Source organism: Asterias rubens, chromosome 4, assembly GCF_902459465.1.
Source record: "Asterias rubens chromosome 4, eAstRub1.3, whole genome shotgun sequence".
Taxonomy (NCBI): domain Eukaryota; kingdom Metazoa; phylum Echinodermata; class Asteroidea; order Forcipulatida; family Asteriidae; genus Asterias; species Asterias rubens.
Window position 1 is genome coordinate 15389864 of NC_047065.1, and position 18845 is coordinate 15408708.

General features: G+C 39.0%; 1 protein-coding gene across 1 annotated transcript; it reads left to right on the top strand.

The window, feature by feature from the left end:
- The first annotated feature begins 284 nt into the window (after positions 1-284).
- Positions 285-15016, top strand: LOC117289287 (ubiquitin carboxyl-terminal hydrolase 10-A-like). Its single transcript, XM_033770343.1, has 14 exons — positions 285-384; positions 1631-1726; positions 2215-2269; positions 3330-5096; positions 6014-6105; positions 6738-6844; positions 8273-8417; positions 9205-9307; positions 9610-9755; positions 10056-10181; positions 10908-11000; positions 11835-11979; positions 12977-13042; positions 13386-15016. The coding sequence occupies exons 1-14, from the start codon at positions 367-369 to the stop codon at positions 13571-13573; spliced, it is 3147 nt and encodes a 1048-aa protein (XP_033626234.1). The 5' UTR covers positions 285-366; the 3' UTR covers positions 13574-15016.
- Positions 15017-18845: the final 3829 nt, after the last annotated feature.

Genomic DNA, 18845 nt, shown 5'->3' on the forward strand with positions numbered 1-18845 from the left:
GGCCTTTATTGGATGGGCCGTAAAACCGGCCCACATCCGTAGGATCATACTGTAGCATGCACATACAAATTATGCTCACAATAATTTATTGAGATAATGGAAAAATCACGAAATTTTTGGATTAATGTGTATGCAAATGTACAGAAAATGCCTTATAATAGAATTTGGAAACAGCAGGGATTAAAAAAACAACGCAATGACTTTTTAGGGCCTAGATTATTTTTAGGTATGGGCTCACTTGCTCTAGTGCGCATGCGTTGTATCCCACTCACTGAAAATCAAGATGGCGACCCAGGCTAGGCGAGAAACGTGATTTAGCGACATCGTTTTTCCTTGTAAAGAATAGTACGAAGGCACGCATTGAAGATGGCTCTCTCTGGGAGTGTAAGTGAAGATGATTAAATCCTTATCTACTTGAACACTCTTGATGGTAGAGAGGAATTTTGTTGAACAGTCCTTTTTTTCAAAATGTTGGGCAAGATTCCGTCCGCACCGGTAAAATATTGGGGGCGGCTACCAGACTACAGCATGTAATGCTGTGCACATACCGAGTCCAATGAGAACTCGATAGGGATGCAGAAACCAGACCATGTATCTTTGGCCAAAATGACATGATTGCAAAACAAAACTTAGTTTCAAATGCTAAATTCCTGTGGTGATTTTGACAATTCAGAATTGAGTGTAGTCTTGTTTAACTGCTGGTAATTTTCTGCAAAGACAACAATAGAGTTACATCTAATGAAAATGTTTTATCTAAACAATTGTAAATAAACTAAATGTGGCCGTTTGTAACTTTCATAATATTTCAATAAATCAACAACACTACTGTACTACAGCAGAGCTTCAAAAGTCAACACCCAACAGTCATTATTCTGGCCATATTAATAAATCATAAGTAATGTTATCCTCCTCTCCAATACCATGTATACAATTTGCTATAATACCACACTCACGTGGGTTGTGTTGTGGTTTTGTCATTGTTGGGACTGAACACTAGCATAGTGTTCAGTTTTGAGACCTGAATGAAGTGTGTGTTGGCATTGGTTCTCTTTCAATTTTATTTCTCAATATTCATCATATTCGATTTCGAATTCATCATATTTAAAGTTCGGATTGGGTTTTTTAGTAGTCACAGCACAGTGAAATGGTTAATTATATAGTTACTAATAATAAATAGAGATTTGTGTTGCCCAATTTCACAAAATTATCAATCGTGCACTTCATCAGAAAGTCAATGGGAAGTCACAAGTTGTGTTTTACTGTTATTTTTTTAAAACATGGTATCCTATGCTTTCTCTAGTCATGGCCACGCCTTGGTGCCCCTTTAAAAATTTCCCTTAGACTTGAACTTGTGAAGATTTTCCAATGGAAGAGCCCCGCGCAAAAAGAAAATAGCCTTGCCCTCTCAAAGATGAAATTCCAGGCGTTTGCGAGGAACATCATAAAAACATATGAGCTAGGGTTGAAAGGCCAGGCTATTAACAATTTTGTGCAGTCATACCATAAAATACCCTTTTGGTTGTTAAGCAGTGTGCAATCAGCTACTTCTATTTTTAGACAAACAAACTGTATTAAAATGGGAAAGATTTAACGCTGCAACTCATTTTTGTTTAATTTTAATTTTGAACAGGGAATAAGTTTTGGTGACTTTCAAGACATTGAAGCTAATGAATATGAGAAGCTCTTTGGTCAAGCTAAGGAGCCTCTACATAGCAACTGCGTGGAGGTAAGTTAAGTCTAGAGAAGCTTTGAATCCCTTGCTTGATGTTCTACAATTAAAGACATTGGTGTGGACACTATTGGTAATTGTCAAAGACCAGTCTTCTCACTTGGTGTATCTCAACATCTGCATAAAATAACAAACCTGTGAACATTTGAGCTCAATTGGTTGTCGAAGTTGCGAGATAATAATGAATGAAAAAACAGCTTTCAGATGCTTGATTTTGAGACCTCAAAATCTTATTCTGAGGTCTCAAAATCAAATTCGTGGAAAGACCTTGTCTCAATTCAGCGTCCTTTGGCCAAACTTCAAAAGTTTGGGTCCAGAAGGTCACCACAGTTTTGAACAAATTGTTGGAAGAACCCTACTTGCATTTTACAGCCTGGACAGGTGTAAATATACAAAGTTCAAAATTGTCCTACAGCTCTATTATTTTCAATAGTGTGAAACATTTAACCTTCTGAGTTATGTTTATCATGTTCATATTTTGACAGTTACCGTGGGATGAAGATGCAGAGCTGCAAAGCACCGATACAGCCAATGAGCATGGTGAGCATTCAGTGTTTGTCTCTTGTTGTTGAGATATTATTTTCATTTTCATTTTCTAGGCAAGGCTGCAACACACTGCACATGCCTCTTTATAACCCATGGCAACCCACAGCAATTGCTGTAGTTCCCTGTGCTTTTACTGGGGTGTCCTTTGCACAATTCCAATACAAGTTATGTTTACCTCATAGATGTACATGCAGAGGGAAACTGATGTGGCTTTCAAGAGAAAAGTTCAAATTCTAAAATGCCACACAAAATTTATGATATAAAAAAATGTAAAGGAAATGTAATGTCAAACGAAACTGGGATAAAGCAGAGCTTGAATGAGATCTGCTTTGATAAGTTTAACTGACAGTAAGCAGTATTTGTGAAACAGAAACTGCACTTTAGTCAGTGCCAAAGTTCTTAGAGCTACTTAAACACAAAAAGTAGCTAAGTACAATAAAACTTTGCTTACCAAAATAAGGTTACTAACTAAACGACCAACCAATATACAATTTAATATAATAATAATAACATCAAAGTCTTATATAGCGCACGTATCTACCAAACAAGGTACTCAAGGCGCTGAGTATAAGCAAGCTTTCAGAAAGATAGGTTATTGCAGTGATGAATTCTGAGACCCAATTATTTAGCACCTTATAAGGGTTTACAAGGTGCTACGGCGCATTAAGCAGCCACAACCAGGAACACCGGGGCGAACCCCTTCTCTTTTCGATAAGTGCACTGGGTTCTTTTAAAATGCGTTACACAACACATGGGACCAACGGCTTTACGCCCCATCCGAAAGACGAAGCAATGGTTAAGTGTCTTGCTCAAGGACACAGTGTCACGGCTGGGGATTCGAACCCACACTCTGCTGATCAGAAACACCAGAGTTTGAATTCGGTGCTCTTAACCGCTCGGCCACGACACTTCCACCAATTTGTGACTGGTATCCTGCTCATTTCTGCTAAACAATATTTCCTGGACCCGGTTACAACCTGGTCGAAATATTCTGTACTTTATGGTGAAACTTGAACCGTTTGGATTAATAAATTGTTTCTTGATGTCGTTTTAGACGAGCCAGCTGTCAGCATTGGAGACAAGGATCAATCCTTAGAAATACAGCAGCAGCAGCAACAACTATTTCAGCAGCAGCAACAAATGTCCATGCAGCTGCAGCACCAACACCAACAGAATCAGCACATCCAGCAGCAGAATGAGCAACAAATGCAGCAACAGCAGCAGATGCTTAGTCAGCATCACCAGCAACAGCAGCAGCACCTGCAGGATCAGCAGCTATGCCAACAGCAGCAGCTTTTTCAGTTGCAGCAAGAGCAGCATCAGCAACAGAGTCTCCAGCAGCAGCAGCAGCATGCTTTTTCCCCAGTGTGCATGAACCAACAACCCTCAAACACCACCTTCCAGCAAGCATCCGCCCAGAGCAGTACTCAACCTGTGGTACCAGACCAGGTGGCTCCTACTTACACACAGCCCATGCCATCAAGCCACCTTCAAATGGTACAAGGACACCCCGACATTGTGGCTGGAATGCAAGCTCAAATGATGGCTCAAGCCCATTTACAAATGGTCATGCAAGGTCATTACATGCCAATGAATCCTGCCCAAACACAAGGACAAGTCGCTAACCTGGCCCAGGCGTCTTCCACCGATGGCCAAGTGATGCCTGATGAAGCCTCACGGAGTTCAGATGGGCAGGTCGCTGATCCAAATGAGACGGAGGCCGGGATTAAGCGCAGGAACAAAAAGCGCAGAGATCCCAGCTTCTACGCCAATTTCTACAGCAGTGATCCTGGTCAATATAATCCTGGTCAATTTAATAGAACAGAGATCGCGTATTATGCAGATAATGAAAGCAGTGGTAGCAGCAGTGGTGCTTCTAGTGAAGTAACTGGCGGCGGCAGTGGTGGAACAGAACTTGGGGTTGGAAGGGGTGGGATTGAACTTAGCGAAATGCAGCACAAGTTGGACTGCACACCAAAAGAGGACCTAAAGGCATCTCAACTTGAAAATCTATTCACTGGAACCAGTGTGCAACAGGAAGAACCATTTGCCAATAACAACAAGAACGTTGATTTGTATACACATCATGCACCTGAAAGAACTAGACCACCTTTAACCAAAGAAGACCATCAAAGTGTAGTTTGTAACAACCTCTCCACCGCCCAAATGCCTAACAACTCTTCTCCATCCCAAACGCAGTACACACCAATTGCAGTGTCAGAACCGAGTGCAATCCAGACCCAGACTGTGTCACCGAAAATCAAACAGCACGTTGTGGAATACCCAAGAACTAAAGCGAGCGTGGATAATGTCAATCCACATGGTTTATCGTTTGGTGTGGATCCACTATTACCTGTTGATCCGCAACAACAGCAGGAAGCCAAACCACTGTCTGTAGAACCAAATGTGGCGAAGGAGCCCAAACAGGAAGAGTCCACAGTTAGAGACCCTGATCACAACGAAGACGCTGCAGCAGCTCCCGCTCAGCAGCCAACTCCTGAAGAACACAAACAGGAAGTTGCCGTTGCTGTGGTCACCCCGATTGCAGCAGACCAAAACGAGGTGCCACTGCAGCCCGAAGAAGGAGCTAAGACACCCCCCGACACGACCCAAGCTGCATTGCCCCCACCGCCTAAACCAAGCAGTTGGGCAAGTCTGTTCAAATCAGCCGGTTCGGTCTCGGCACCGCCAACTCCAGCTGCATTAGTCTCTGCACCAGTAGAACCTACTCAGACTGAACCAAAGGTTGTCCCACAGTCTGATACAGACGATAAGACACCTGTGTCTGTGGATAAAGATCCTCGGGCCAAGGAGTTAGGAGGTGAGGAACTAGACCTTCTTATTCTTTATTATCAAAGCTTTGTAGTGTTATTGTAGTTTGTGAAGTCAATGAGCCTAGTGCAACAGTAATACCAACTCTTGGTTCTTATAAGGTATTAATGCAGCCCTGTGTAGATCAACAGTGTACTCTCTTAAAGGGTCTATGGAACTTTTGTAGGACAAAAAACACAATGTCCACAGATTTACACTAAACTTACACAGTTTGAAGATAATGATAGTAGAAAGCTTCCCTGAAAAAATTACATGCTGAGGTGCTGTAGTTTTTGGGAAATGAGTAAAACAATGTCATGAAAATAGTTTTCGTCTCATGAAACGAAAATTATTTTAATCATTTACAAACGTATTTTCATGACATTGTTTTACTCATTTCTCAAAAACTACAGCACCTCAGTAAGTAAAAATTTGAAGGGAAGCTTTCCACTATCATTATCTTCAAACCCTGTAAGGTTAATGTAAATCTATGTACATTTTGAAAAGGTACCCAAATCCTTTAACAGTGGTCTGCTGGCCAAATGCCAGTTCAAGTACAATGAGGACCAGTCAATTTCACTGTTGGTCTTGCTGGCTAGTTCAGCGTTGGTAATCATCCTTATTTCATATGAAATATGGACTAGTAAAACAAGCCTCATGAACAAGTGAGGTGACAAGCTAGCTACATGTAGTGCCGCTGACTAGTCTCTAAAAAAATAATAGGTCAAACTCAGATGAAAACATGTACAACGTTATTCTTCCTACTCATCGGGCATACATATTAGACCATCCCACAATTAATCTCTATTCTCAGTATGGTTTTTGTGGTATTATGAGTATCACAATAGAGGGTATCATTCTGCATTCGTTATATTAGCAGTTTTCCTGTGGTTTAAATTTTGTGTATTTGTTATTTTTTCTGAACAGGTGTTTTGAGTCATGTTGTACTCAATCATCGAGTCATGAACCTCCAGCCACGTGGACTTAAAAACATTGGCAATTGGTGCTACGTCAACAGCGTATCCTTTGCATTTATAAACAAGTTGCCACCACTATAAAGATAGTTGTGATGCACACTTTGTGTGAGGCTTAGTAATCCAACTTGATGATCGAGGGACTGAAACAAACGTTTCCATCAACTGATCATAGGTGCCATGCAGTCGTTATGGCGGACAGGGCGTAACCATAACCCGCTCGAAACACCTTGCTGGAAACAGCCTAAATCGTCAACACTGATATCATGTAGAGTTGAACTAGTAGGGTATCTACTGTCTTAAGTCCGGTTTATAGTCCGGTCGCGCGATGGTCGCTCGACGGAAATCTTGCGCGCAATCCTAAGACTGAGGCTTTAAAACCGTGTCTTTTTATGATTGCGCGCCAAGATTTCCGATGCCAGACCATCGCGCGACCGACTATAACTCGGCCTTTAATCCAATGTGAGTTTATATAGGATCCTTTAAATGCTTTGATTCTCTAAAATCAACTGATGCCTACATTAAATTCATCTGCCTACTGCCCCAATCCTCTATAAAAAATCTTTCTTCTTGAAGGAAGTTAACTTTAGGCATCCGGCGATTGTCCAAATACATTTCTGAAAATAAGAACTTAATGAATATGCATGAGAGTTGACCCTTGACCTTTGACGCTGCAGATTTTACAAGCATTGCTAGCCTGTCCTCCATTCTACAATCTGATGAAGCATGTGCCTTTCTTCCCGATGCAGCGAGGGCCAAGCTCATCCCCCATGCTGGACGCCATGTAAGTACTCCTAATTGTATATCAAATGCTACGGCACCATATTGCGTACCGGGCGAGTGGTTCAGCTCAGGGCCCAATTTCATAGAGTTGCTTAAGCAAAAAAATCCTTGCTTAGTAAAATCAGATTACCAGCCAAGACTCCACTCAATTGCTATGCTAAGTAAACAACAGCTAAATACCACTCACAAGCAATGTATATGGCATGACATTTTTGCCAGTAAAATGTGAAAAATAAGCGAGCTATTTTCGTGCTTAAGCAAATTTTTTGCTTAAGCAGCTCTGTGAAATTGGCCCCTGTACTGAAGCTCTGGTGTTTCTGAGTTCGGGTACGAGTTTCAGTCTTGATACTTGTGTCCTGAAGCGAGACATTTAACCATGATTGCTTGTTCTTTCAGTTAAAGGCAGTGGACACTATTGGTAATTACTCAAAGTAATTATTAGCATAAAACCTTTCTTGTAACGAGTAATGGGGAGAGGTTGATAGTATAAAAGTATGTGAGAAACGGCTCTCTCTAAAGTAACGTAATTTTCCACGAATTTGATTTCGAGACCTCAGATTTAGAATTTGAGGTCTTGAAATCAAGCATCTGGAAGCACACAACTTTGTGGGACCAGGGTGTTTTTGCTTTCATTATTAACTCGCAATTTCGACGACCGCTTGATGTCAAATTTTTACCGGTTTGTTATTTTATGCATATGTTGACATACACCAATTGTGAAGGCTAGTATTTGACAATTACCAATAGTGTCCAGTGTCTTTAAGACGTAAAGCGGGTTGGTCATGTGTGTTGTGTAATGCAAGTATTATACACTATTGTAAGATGCTACAAAAATCGGTCTTATAATTCAAAGAATTCAATAACATGTTTCTGTATGTTCAAGCGCCTTGAGTATCTAGTTAGTGGAAACATGCGCTACATACGTAAGACTATTATTAAAATCTTTCATTTTGTGTAATATTAAGAACAACATTGTTGCAATGTTGCAAGAATAAAAGGGCCGGAGTGCAATGTGTTTGTTATAATACCAAAACTCATAAATAAACTCACATCCTTATGGCATCAAATGCTTCAATAAATGTTGAGGGATATACATGTATATCAACCAACATGGTTCAATGATAATAATTCGGTATCCGACAATAGAGTTGTTCATGGCGATTGCCCAAAAAATCTGCACCCTAGTCAGCTTAGCTCCAGGTGCACTGATCTTGAAACTACAGAAGAGAAGGAAAGTTAAATAAATTCTCCCTTTTTTTTTCATTGTCTTGAGGGTGGAGTTTGCCAGTAAGTTTTTTGAGCAACCAAATCAAATGCTCCAATAAATGTGGAGGGATATATATCAACCAACATTAATCAATGATCTTAGAACTTTAAAAGAGAAGGAAAGTAAGATTATATTCTTCTGTTATTTATTCATTGTCTACAGGGTGGAGTTTGCCAGTAAGTTTTCCGAGCAACCAAACCGCAACATACAAAAGAAAGGAACCATCGATGTGAAAACTGGAATTCCCTTTGAGCCAAGCGTTGTGTATCAGATGTTGAGTGTGGCCCAAACGTCCATGTCTGTTAAGGTAAAGATCACAAAGTCAAGCTAAGAGGTTCAAACATCATCGAGTAGAAATGTAGGATTTTAGGCGTGTGATTGTCATCTGCACACCATCACATGCCTAAAAGCTTCCACACAAGTGTGAATATAACAGTCACACACCTGATCAAAAAGTTTAGGCAGTTTTAAGTAAAGTCGAGAGTAGCTCAATTTAAGTCGTCGGTGTCCTCTAAGAAACAAAATGTCATTGCAGTCTATTTGTGGGTTCAAATCCCACTCGAGTGGTTTGCCGGTGGATTTTTGTTTTACTGGGTACACAGTGCTTAAAGGCAGTGGACACTATTAGTAATCACTAAAAATAATTATCAGCATAAAACCTTTTTTGGTGACCAGTAATGAGGAGAGGTTGATGGTATAAAACATTGTGAGAAACGGCTCCTCTGAAGTGCCATAGTTTTCGAGAGAGAAGTAATTTTCCACGAATTTGATTTCGAGACCTCAAGTTTAGAACTTGATGTCTCGAAATCAACTATCTAAACGCACACAACTTCGTGTGACAAGGGTATTTTTTCTTTCATTATTATCTCGAAAGTTCGAAGACCGATTGAGCTCAAATTTTTCACAGGTTTGTTATTTTATACATATGTTGAGATACAACAAGTGAGAAGACTGGTCTTTGACAATTACCAAAAGTGTCCAGTGTCTTTAATACACATTGGTGTAAGGGGAAAAGAAAATTAAAATTCTTTATTCCCAATTGCAAAAAACTAACGTCTATTAATTCAGTCTATTCTTGTTGTTCTCATTTACAGCAAGGACGACAGGAAGATGCTGAGGAGTTTCTTGGCTGCTTGTTGAACGGCCTTCATGAAGAGATGCTAGCCCTTATGAAGTTTTATGCTCCTGCCAAATATGGTAAGCTTCCCTTATCCAGAGTGTCGGGACCTAGCGGTTTAGAGCATCGAATTCAAATTGTGGTGGTTAAGTCATGGGAGTGTTGGTTCGAATCCCAGTCATGACACTTGTGTCCTTGAACAAGATGCATTATTATAATTAATTCTATTCACCCAGGACTACAAACCGGTACCTCATGGGTACATGTAAATGGGTACATGTAAGCGGCAGATAAAACAGGGGGTCTGAATTTAAAAGCAGGGTGTCCAAAAGACACAGAGACACCCCCTCGGGCTAACACTATGCTCTATCCTAATCAACAGAGGACCCCAATGTGCAGGCGACAGTCAAGACCAATGGCCTACCAGAGCAGACAAACCACACCAAGGTGGAAGAAGAAGAAGGGGAAGATGAAGCTGATGAATGGGAGCAGGTCGGACCACGTAATAAGAGCAGCATCACTAGGGTGGTAAGTACTCGCAACTTGAAGACTGTTGATGGGACACTTGTGTCTTTGAGCAAGGCACTTAAAACATGATTGCTTTGTAAAAAGTACCACGAGTGGATGATATCCACGCATACATCCTTATTCATCCCTAGGAGAAGGTGGCAACGTGTACCTGGTGGCAGTCGGTTAGGGTCGATAGCCTAAACCAGTTAAGTGTAGCCCTCACTTTTAAGCGGTCGTCCATGGCTGTGTCAAGTGTGTTTGATTCTGCTGAACACTAGGCGTGTTAAACATGTAAAAATTTAAAAAATTTAATTTCAGGCCCATTTCAATCGGTCTCCGTTGTATGACATCTTTGGAGGTCAAATGAGGTCAGCTCTTCACCAGCAAGGCTCCAAAGAGTCTGCTACCCTGCAGCCATTCTTCACTTTGCAGCTTGATATACAGGTAGGAGCTTAGGAACCAGATTGTCTCATACACATATAGATAGTCCTTTCAAGAACCTTTGCCTGCCTGCCACAATCTGTGCTGGGTTTCCCTTTTGCACATTTGTTTCAAATTATACCATGCCCGATTTGGGGTAGAGAGTATCCCCACAATGTTCCCCAACCTCGTTCCCAGCCTCGTTGCTAGCACATTTAAATGAGCCATAAAATGAGTGTACATATTCATTATTCAATATTTTCTATGCGCGCACGCATGTCTTTAGTCTTAAAGAATGTTTTTGTTTTAAAAAAACGTGTTTGTGTCATAAAAACACGGGCGCGATCAACATACAACTACGCGCGCACGCACTTTACATCTAATGCATAACCAATTTCCTGAGCCAATCAGCGTTGTTTCCCAGTACATCACTACCAGGGTTTAGTGACGAGAGGTATCGATACAGCGCGCTGCCCATGGTAGCGAGGCTGAATGTTCCCATGTTTTAAGACACTATTTTCCTCATGTACAGAAGATTCCCCAGTAAAATCCTCTCTATAATTCCTGGGTTTCCAAGCACACATGGAAGACGCATTAGGGGGTACCACCGTGCCCCAAACCGAGCACAAACGATACAACAATTAGTGACAACTTTGGTTCTATTTTGTTACATAGCCATGTTGCCTTTCAGCATAGAAATCTTTCCTGTTGTAAAATTGTATACTTTGTTTATTCTCGTTGGGTTAACAGTCGGACAAGATATGGACGGTGCGTGAAGCTATTGAAAATCTTGGAAGCAAAGAAGCTCTGCACGGATTCACATGCAACAAAACCAAACAAGAGGTAAAGTATGTTGGTCCTTGAAGCCTGAGCCACCCGTTGTCATAAACTATAGATACTCATAGAACAGTCGTTGGCTCCTTCAGTGTAGACAAAAAAACTCTGAACTGGCATCTTATCCTAACACTAGTTTTGTCTTCGCTCTTGGCAATACTTAGGAGGGTAATCTCATTCATATAAAGGAAGTAAGCCTCTTAGTTAGGGCTTGAAAATACCGTCAGGACCACTGGCCAGAGAGACCTGTAAGTTCAACACTGGTCCCGGGAACCCCACAGCACCACAAGTCATGCTTTCTGGTCTTTTTTCTAACACATACTGAAACAAAATTCACAAAGATTTTGCATTTACATTTGTTTTCCTAATCAGTTAAACGGAACTTGTGATTCGGTTCAACCGTTTCTGCTAATTCCAATATGAACTATGAGCCCATCTATAGAAGGTGCAGATAGATGTCAAGGATGAGACCTAGTCTTTAAAACCACAAAGCACAGTTGGGCGGTGTACAAGTTGTGTACGGGAATTAAACAACTTTATTTGTAGAGGGAAACTAAGATGAGAAACATTCCACCAACGAAAGGAATGTTAGTCATTCACCCTGGATAGTGTTGGGCTGACATTTTAAAAAAGAAGCGTAAGGATTTTCTGTATTTTAATGCAGTTTTTGGACTGCGACAAGCAGATGTTTTTATAATAAACCAGTAATAATAATAATATTAATAATTTAACTATCGTCTTAGTGTTGTTATAAAAAAAAAGTACACGTCCGGTGAATTACTTTTGAATGTTCAGATCTAGGAGAGAGATGAAAATACTTATTTTTTTGTGTTTGTGCGGCAGGTGGAGGCATCTCGCCGAATCAGTCTGGAAGAGCTTCCCCCTGTACTGACACTTCACCTCAAGCGGTTTGTGTACGACAAATCAGGAGGATGTCAGAAAGTGATGAAGAAACTTGACTACGGTGTGGACTTGGAGATTAACAGGGGTGAGTATTGAGCTTGGCCAAGTTGGATTTCTTGTGGGATTAAGATTAAATGGGATCATCGTCAAGAGAGAGAGATTGAAATGTTGAAACTACTTCTGAACAATAAGATCATTAATATTCAGCAAAGGTGACAGGAAGCACAACTTGCCCCAACCGTTGTTTGTGTTTGACCCATAAATTGATGTGCGTAAAGCGCTGTAAACCAAGAACTTTCCCCGAGTGCTGTGACAAATACACAGGCAAATAACTCGGACGAGACCCAAACCTACAGCCCTCATTTTACAAAGTACTGTGGCACGTTCTGCAGCCAACCATACCAGAAAACACCTTGGGGAACTCTATCTTTAAGCGTCAAGTGTGCTGGGTTCTTTTACCCAACATCACACAGACAACAGCTTAATGTCTCATCCAAAGGACTAAACAATAAAGGTAAAGTGCCATGCTTTAAAGACACTGGATACTATTGGTAATTGGTAAAGACCAGTCTTCTCACTTGGTGTGTCTCAACAAATGCATAAAACAACAAACCTGTGAACATTTTAGCTTGATTGGTCGTCGGAGTTGCGAGATAACTATGAAAGAAAAAAACACCCTTGTCACACGAATTTGTGTGCTTTCAGATGCTTGATTTCGAGACCTTAAATTCTAAATTTGACGTCTCGAAATCAAATTTGTGGAAAATTACTTCTTTCTCAAAAACTTTGTTATTCAGAGGGAGCCGTTTCTCACAATGTTTTATCCTATCAGCCTCTCCCCATTATACTCACAATCAAGAAAGGTTTTATGCTAATAATTATTTTGAGTAATTACCAATAGTGTCCACTGCCTTTAAGGACTTCAGTGTCAAGACCTGGGCAGGAACCAACACTCTTATAGTCTGAAGCACCAGAGCATGAGTCCAGTGCTCTTAAATGCTTGGTCACGACACGCCAAAGTTGAAGTTATCGTAAGTGTCATGAATACTCAGTTAGTTTGATTTCTCCATTTTGTTTTACAGACTTGCTGTCTCCGAATATCAAGTCAAAGGTGTACATTGGCCAGCGGACTTATAAATTATTTGCCGGTAAGAAATCGTTCATGCTCAGTTCATTCCAGCTATTAACTTTAAAAAAAAAATTCCTATGTATTTCTATTTTTGGAAGGAAGGAAAAATGTTTTTAGACCAGTAGTGTCAGGTCTAGAAGTGAGTTTTGTTGCCAGCTTGGTTTTTACGTGAACTCCCCTTGTGGGAGTTTGCGGAGTTCCCTTGATGGGAAGATTATTGAAACAAACAAACAAACAAACAAACAGACAAACAGTGGTCCAGTGTAAAATTTTGAGCCCTTGAGGTTGAAATAAAGTTCTATGTTAAGAAACTGTTGACGAAAAAAATAATTGTAATTATTATTTTTTTTTTTACCCCCCAGTGGTGTACCATACAGGTAAGGAGGCCTCTGGAGGCCATTACATCACAGACGTCTTCCACGCCGGCAGCAACAGCTGGCTACGTCTTGACGACAGCATCGTCAAGCCAGTACGCGTTACCCATGTCATCAAACCGCTGCAGGCATACACGCCGTATTTGCTCTTTTACAGAAGACGGGATCTGATCTAAGAGGATACCGATCTAAGAGGATACCGATCTAAGAGGTGAGAGTCTCAAACAAGATGGATCAAGGCATCTTTGATTTACTTATATAAGATTTACATGTAGGGACAACGAAGGTTGTAGTTCTCATTTTTATATGAAAGGAATTTGGCTGTGTAATTTAAAAGTGAAAGCATTGCTCTAATATGATCAGGTTTGGTATTGATTCTTGTTACATTCACACGTGGGGTGGTTTTTTTTGGTGGGGGGGGGGGGGGGGGCGGTATTTTGTATGCTATTGGCTATTGTTTTAGTAAATTGATGCCAAGCAAAAAAAAAAAAAAGACAAAAAGAGCTTTATTTCAGAGAAAGAAAATTTATTTTATTTTGTATCTTTTGAAGATTTGATATACACACTGTATGGTGTCAGAAACTTTGTTCGTTAAGGGGCGAACCAAATTTCCCCTGGGAAATGGATCTGAAAGGATCTGTTAGTACTCGAGCGGGTATACACATGTAATTTATTTGTGCATTGTTCTGTGACGTATCATGGCCAAGTGGTTTAGTGAATGCATCGGACTAAAATTCTGGTGATTAGGTTATTTGGGTGTTGATTTGAATCCCGCTCATGAAATGAGGTCCTTGAACAAGACACTTTTAAGCGTCCCTTCTCTTCACCCAGGGGTCAACTGGTACCCGTACGGGCAGAGGTGGTTCTTGTGATTGATTTAGCCGAGGTGGTTTGATGAATGAGTTAGTTTGCTCAGTGACCAGGGGTTGTAATGTTGGGAGCGTCATGAGCGTCAATGAGTGACAGATTTGAGCGCTATATAAAAACCATTACTATTAAAGCCAAGCTGACAAAGATCATATAGTGGTTGACAACAACACACAAACAAACAAATAAACAATCAAAGGTTACTTTTATGCAATAGTCCAATTGTTCCATTTCTCCAGATTTCAGTAAACACCAAAGACAGTTGGCGAATGAAAATTATTTACATTTTATTCTGAGGCTATTGAGAAAATAACATTATGTTTTGATGAGACTTTATGCATGTCTTTATTATGTTCTGTTGTTTTGATTCGTCTGATCAAACAACATTTATCCAAGGTTTATTTTCTTGTACATAAAAGTGTTTAAATGGGAAAGCAATTGGATCCTGGTGCAAATTTTCCAAAAATTATTCAAATTAGTTTTTGTTGTTGATGTATCATGCCTGGATTTCAACTTCCAAAACCCACTTTGGAACTAATTTACACCATTTAACTAATTATTTCGCATTTTTAAGTGCCTGCTTATGACATCTACATGTATGTTGGTTACTCCAGAAAAATTCTTCCTGTATTCAGTTAAATGTTATGCATATTGGGAATTGTTATTAACAAGTAGTACTTAGCTTGTAAAAAGAAAAAAAAAAACCAACATTTATTTGGAGGTATTTTGGATGTTAAATTTGCATCTGTGTGATAAAGAATATATTGTATTTGGTTTTACCAATGTGTGTTAGCACTGTATACTCGGTACTTTCCTGAGTCGTTTGATAACAATCCAAATGCATATTACTCGGGTGGGATTCGAACCCACGACCTTTGCCATTCTAGAGTTGATGTCTGGAGTAGATCTCAGTGATCTAGTTGGTAAGGCGTCTGCTCTAGAATGGGTCGTGGGTTCGAATCCCACCCAGGTAATTGAGGAAATACAGTGCTTTACTCGCAAATGTGTAGGGGGAAACCAAAATATAATAGGTGGTTTTTCTGTCTAATTTTGTTTTTCATGTGTTTTGAGATCTTAAAAAGAAGAGATGTGTACATTCTGTTAAACAGACATACTTTTTTTTTTGCCTTTATTTTGTTTTTGAAAATAGAGTTTAAAAAAGTATTTAGTAGAAGTGTGTTCATTATCAAATTGTTGTTAAACATTTTCCATAGCACAGCAAAATTTGTACATAAAGAAAGCTATTGTTAAATATAAAGTATTAAATATTACAAAATATGAGAGCAGTATTTGGTCCCTTGCGCAAGCAACTTATGCGGCTACTCTTTGGCATGCTTGGGAATCAAACCGCGCTTAAATATTATGCAAAGTGTGGAAACGCTGTGTTGCCACCAACATGCAGTATATCTTTTATTGGTATTAATTCAATGTGGCCTTAATTGGGCCTATTTCTTCAAATCTCAAACTCTTTTAGAAAAATTATAGTGGTACTTATAATTGTGCAGCCATGGTGGTTTTTGTTGTTATTCCTTGCATTGAAACATAGCTCAAAGTGAGTCAGAAGGGAATAGTAGCCTGGTACCCGGTTATCACACTGCGTAGCGGAGTCCAAGATGGCAAATAAAAAGGCTTTTACACCTTTAATATATTGTAGATGTTAAATTTGCATCGAGAAAGAATATTAATATGGGTTTTTACCCATACACCGATGTGTGTTAGCACTGTATACTCAGTACATTCCCGAGTCCTGTGAAAAAAATCACTGTAGGCATATTACTTGGGTGGAATTCGAACCCACAACCCTTGCAATTCTAGAGCAGTGTCTTACCAACTAGACTACCGAGATTGCCCGGTAGCTACACTATAGGCAGTTCGAATCCTATGTTTTGGCAGCGGGTCGTGGGTTGGAATCCCACGCGAGTAATATGCCTGTGATATTTTTTTTCACAGGACTTGCAAAAGTACTGAGTATACAGTGCTAACACACATCGGTGTATGGGTAAAAACCCAAATTAATAACCTTTTATATAGTTTTTGTAAAATGTCGGCCCTGTTCAAAATCATGGCTTGGTTGTTGGCTGCAGTTCTGGCTGAAAATGTGCGCATTTGGTACGCTTAAAAAATGTCTTTGTTCAGAAAAAATTAAGTGGGGCACCAGCCACAACAATGTAAATTTGGCTGGTAACTTATTTCTGCTAAGCAATACTAGTCGGTGCTTAGCAAGTTTTGTTTTTAAAAATGGGCCCTTGTGTTGGAAAGGACCTTACTAAAAAATAAGCAGCATACCAATCTAAAATTGGCTGGTTTTATTGTGCGTTTTGCAACGGTTAACACTAAGGATATGTATTTACTTTACTCTTCGCTTAATCAGAATTATAAAATAAAAAAATAAACAAGATTTACAAAATGTTTAGGTTTCAAGACTAGACATGGTGCTGTGTTGAGAAATAACCAAATAATATTTGCACTCGTGTTTGATATCTTTCCTTACATTAAGGTTTCAATGACAATGTTTCACAAAAATATTTCACTTTTTAACTTCCTAACATAAAACCACAAGGATTGTTCTATTTCTCTGCCTGTAAATGCCATGCTTGTTAATAGCACACACATGTAACCTTTTGTACGACTGGTTGCGTTACCCGTACTTCTTTATCGTTTTGGTACAGTCACTCTGCAAAACCTGATACTGACACCTAAAGAAAAACCCAAGTTTTTCCAGAAACGCTGAAAACGTCTGTCTGTGACATTTGATAACATGTGGTTTCTAATGGTTTACATTGTAATTGTACGTTAAGGACAAGTGAATTTTTTTCACTCAACAAAAGTTTTGCAGTTGATGACATGACAAATTAATAAATAAAAATATTGATTGAACTAAAAGAACAACAAATGGCTCCATTGATTTAGTGTGAAACTTAAAAGTCTTATTATATTTTGTTTATTTATTTGGTATTCTTCTTCTCCTCAGCATGTAGCTTTTTAAAATACTTTTCTTATGAGACATCGCCCAGCATCACAATGCCACTTAAAGGCAGTGGACACTATTGGTAATTTCTCAAAATAATTATTAGCAGAGAGATTGATAGTAAAAACATTGTGAAAAAAACTGCTCCGTCGGAAGTAACGTATTTTTCGAGAGAGAAGTAATTTTCCATGAATTTGATTTTGAATTTGACAAGGGTGTTTTGTCTTTCATTATTATCTCGCATCTTTGACAACCAATTGAGCTCAAATTTTCACAGGTTTGTTATTTTATGCATATGTTGAGATAAGATACACCAAGTGAGAAGACTGGTCTTTGACAATTACCAATAGTGTCCAGTGTCTTTAAGCCTGTGAAAATTTGAGCTCAATTGGTCATCGGAGATGGGAGCAAATGATGAATTAAAAAACACCCTTGTTGGACGAATTTGTGTGCCTTTAGATAGGAATAAAAGACTTCTAGCTAGAAGTCTTTTACTATTTAAGTGAGAAAGAATACCTCTTTCTCAAAATCTATGCTACTTTAGAGGGAGCTGTTTCTCACAATGTTTTATACTATCAACAGCTCTTTAATGCTCGTTACCAAGTCAGTTTGTAAGTTAATTTTTGTATTGAGTAATAACCAAACGTGTACCTTCCCTTTAAGGGTGAGGATTACAATGTATAGTTAACTGTTAGCAAGGGCACATTACCAGCTACTCCTGGGGCTGAAACGAGAGTTATCCCTTCACAGTCCATAAGGATGTCTAGGGATGATGTTATTAGGGGAGGCATGATCATAAAATCTTACTTGGTAAAGAGCACCTGAGGAGACGACCCCCCCCCCCTTTCTAGTAGTTTAGAGAAAATTGTAATTTTTCACCCACAACATTTGATTATAAGAAATGCCTCTGGCTTGAAGCCTTTCCCAAGCATCTGAAAGAACAAGTCTGTGTAAATGTAAACAAGGGTGTCTTTTTAAAATGTTAACAGGTTTGTATGTTGGGATACACCAAGTGAGGCCATGTTTGGTATTTTGTCTAATACCAGTGTTCTCACTTGGTGTATCCCATCATAACCATAAAATAACAAGCCTGTGAAAATTTGGGCTCAATCGGTCATCGAAGTTTCGAGGAAATGATGGGAAAAAACCCTTGTTGGACGAATTTGTGTGCTTTCAGATAGGAATAAAATACTTCTAGAAGTCTTTTATTATTTGAGTGAGAAATTACCTCTTTCTCAAAAACTGCATTACTTGAGAGGGAGTCGTTTCCCACAATGTTTTATACTATCAACAGCTCTCCAATACTCATTATCAAGTCAGTTTTTAAGTTAGTATTTGTTTTAAGTAATTGAGTGTGATGGGGAAAAAATATTATTATTATTATTATTATTATTATTATTATTATTATTATTATTATTATTATTATTATTATTATTATTATTATTATTATTATTATTATTATTATTATTATTATTATTATTATTATTATTATTATTATTATTATTATTATTATTATTATTATTATTATTATTATTATTATTATTATTATTATTATTATTATTATTATTATTATTATTATTTTTTTTTTGGGGGGACATTTTGTATTGTGTCCC

Excerpts from the sequence above, each read along its gene's own strand:
- LOC117289287 (XM_033770343.1), top strand. Across the intron at positions 9,756-10,055 it reads AGAGCAGCATCACTAGGGTG|GCCCATTTCAATCGGTCTCC; the intron begins GTAAGTACTCGC and ends ATTTAATTTCAG. Across the intron at positions 13,043-13,385 it reads GACTTATAAATTATTTGCCG|TGGTGTACCATACAGGTAAG; the intron begins GTAAGAAATCGT and ends TTTACCCCCCAG.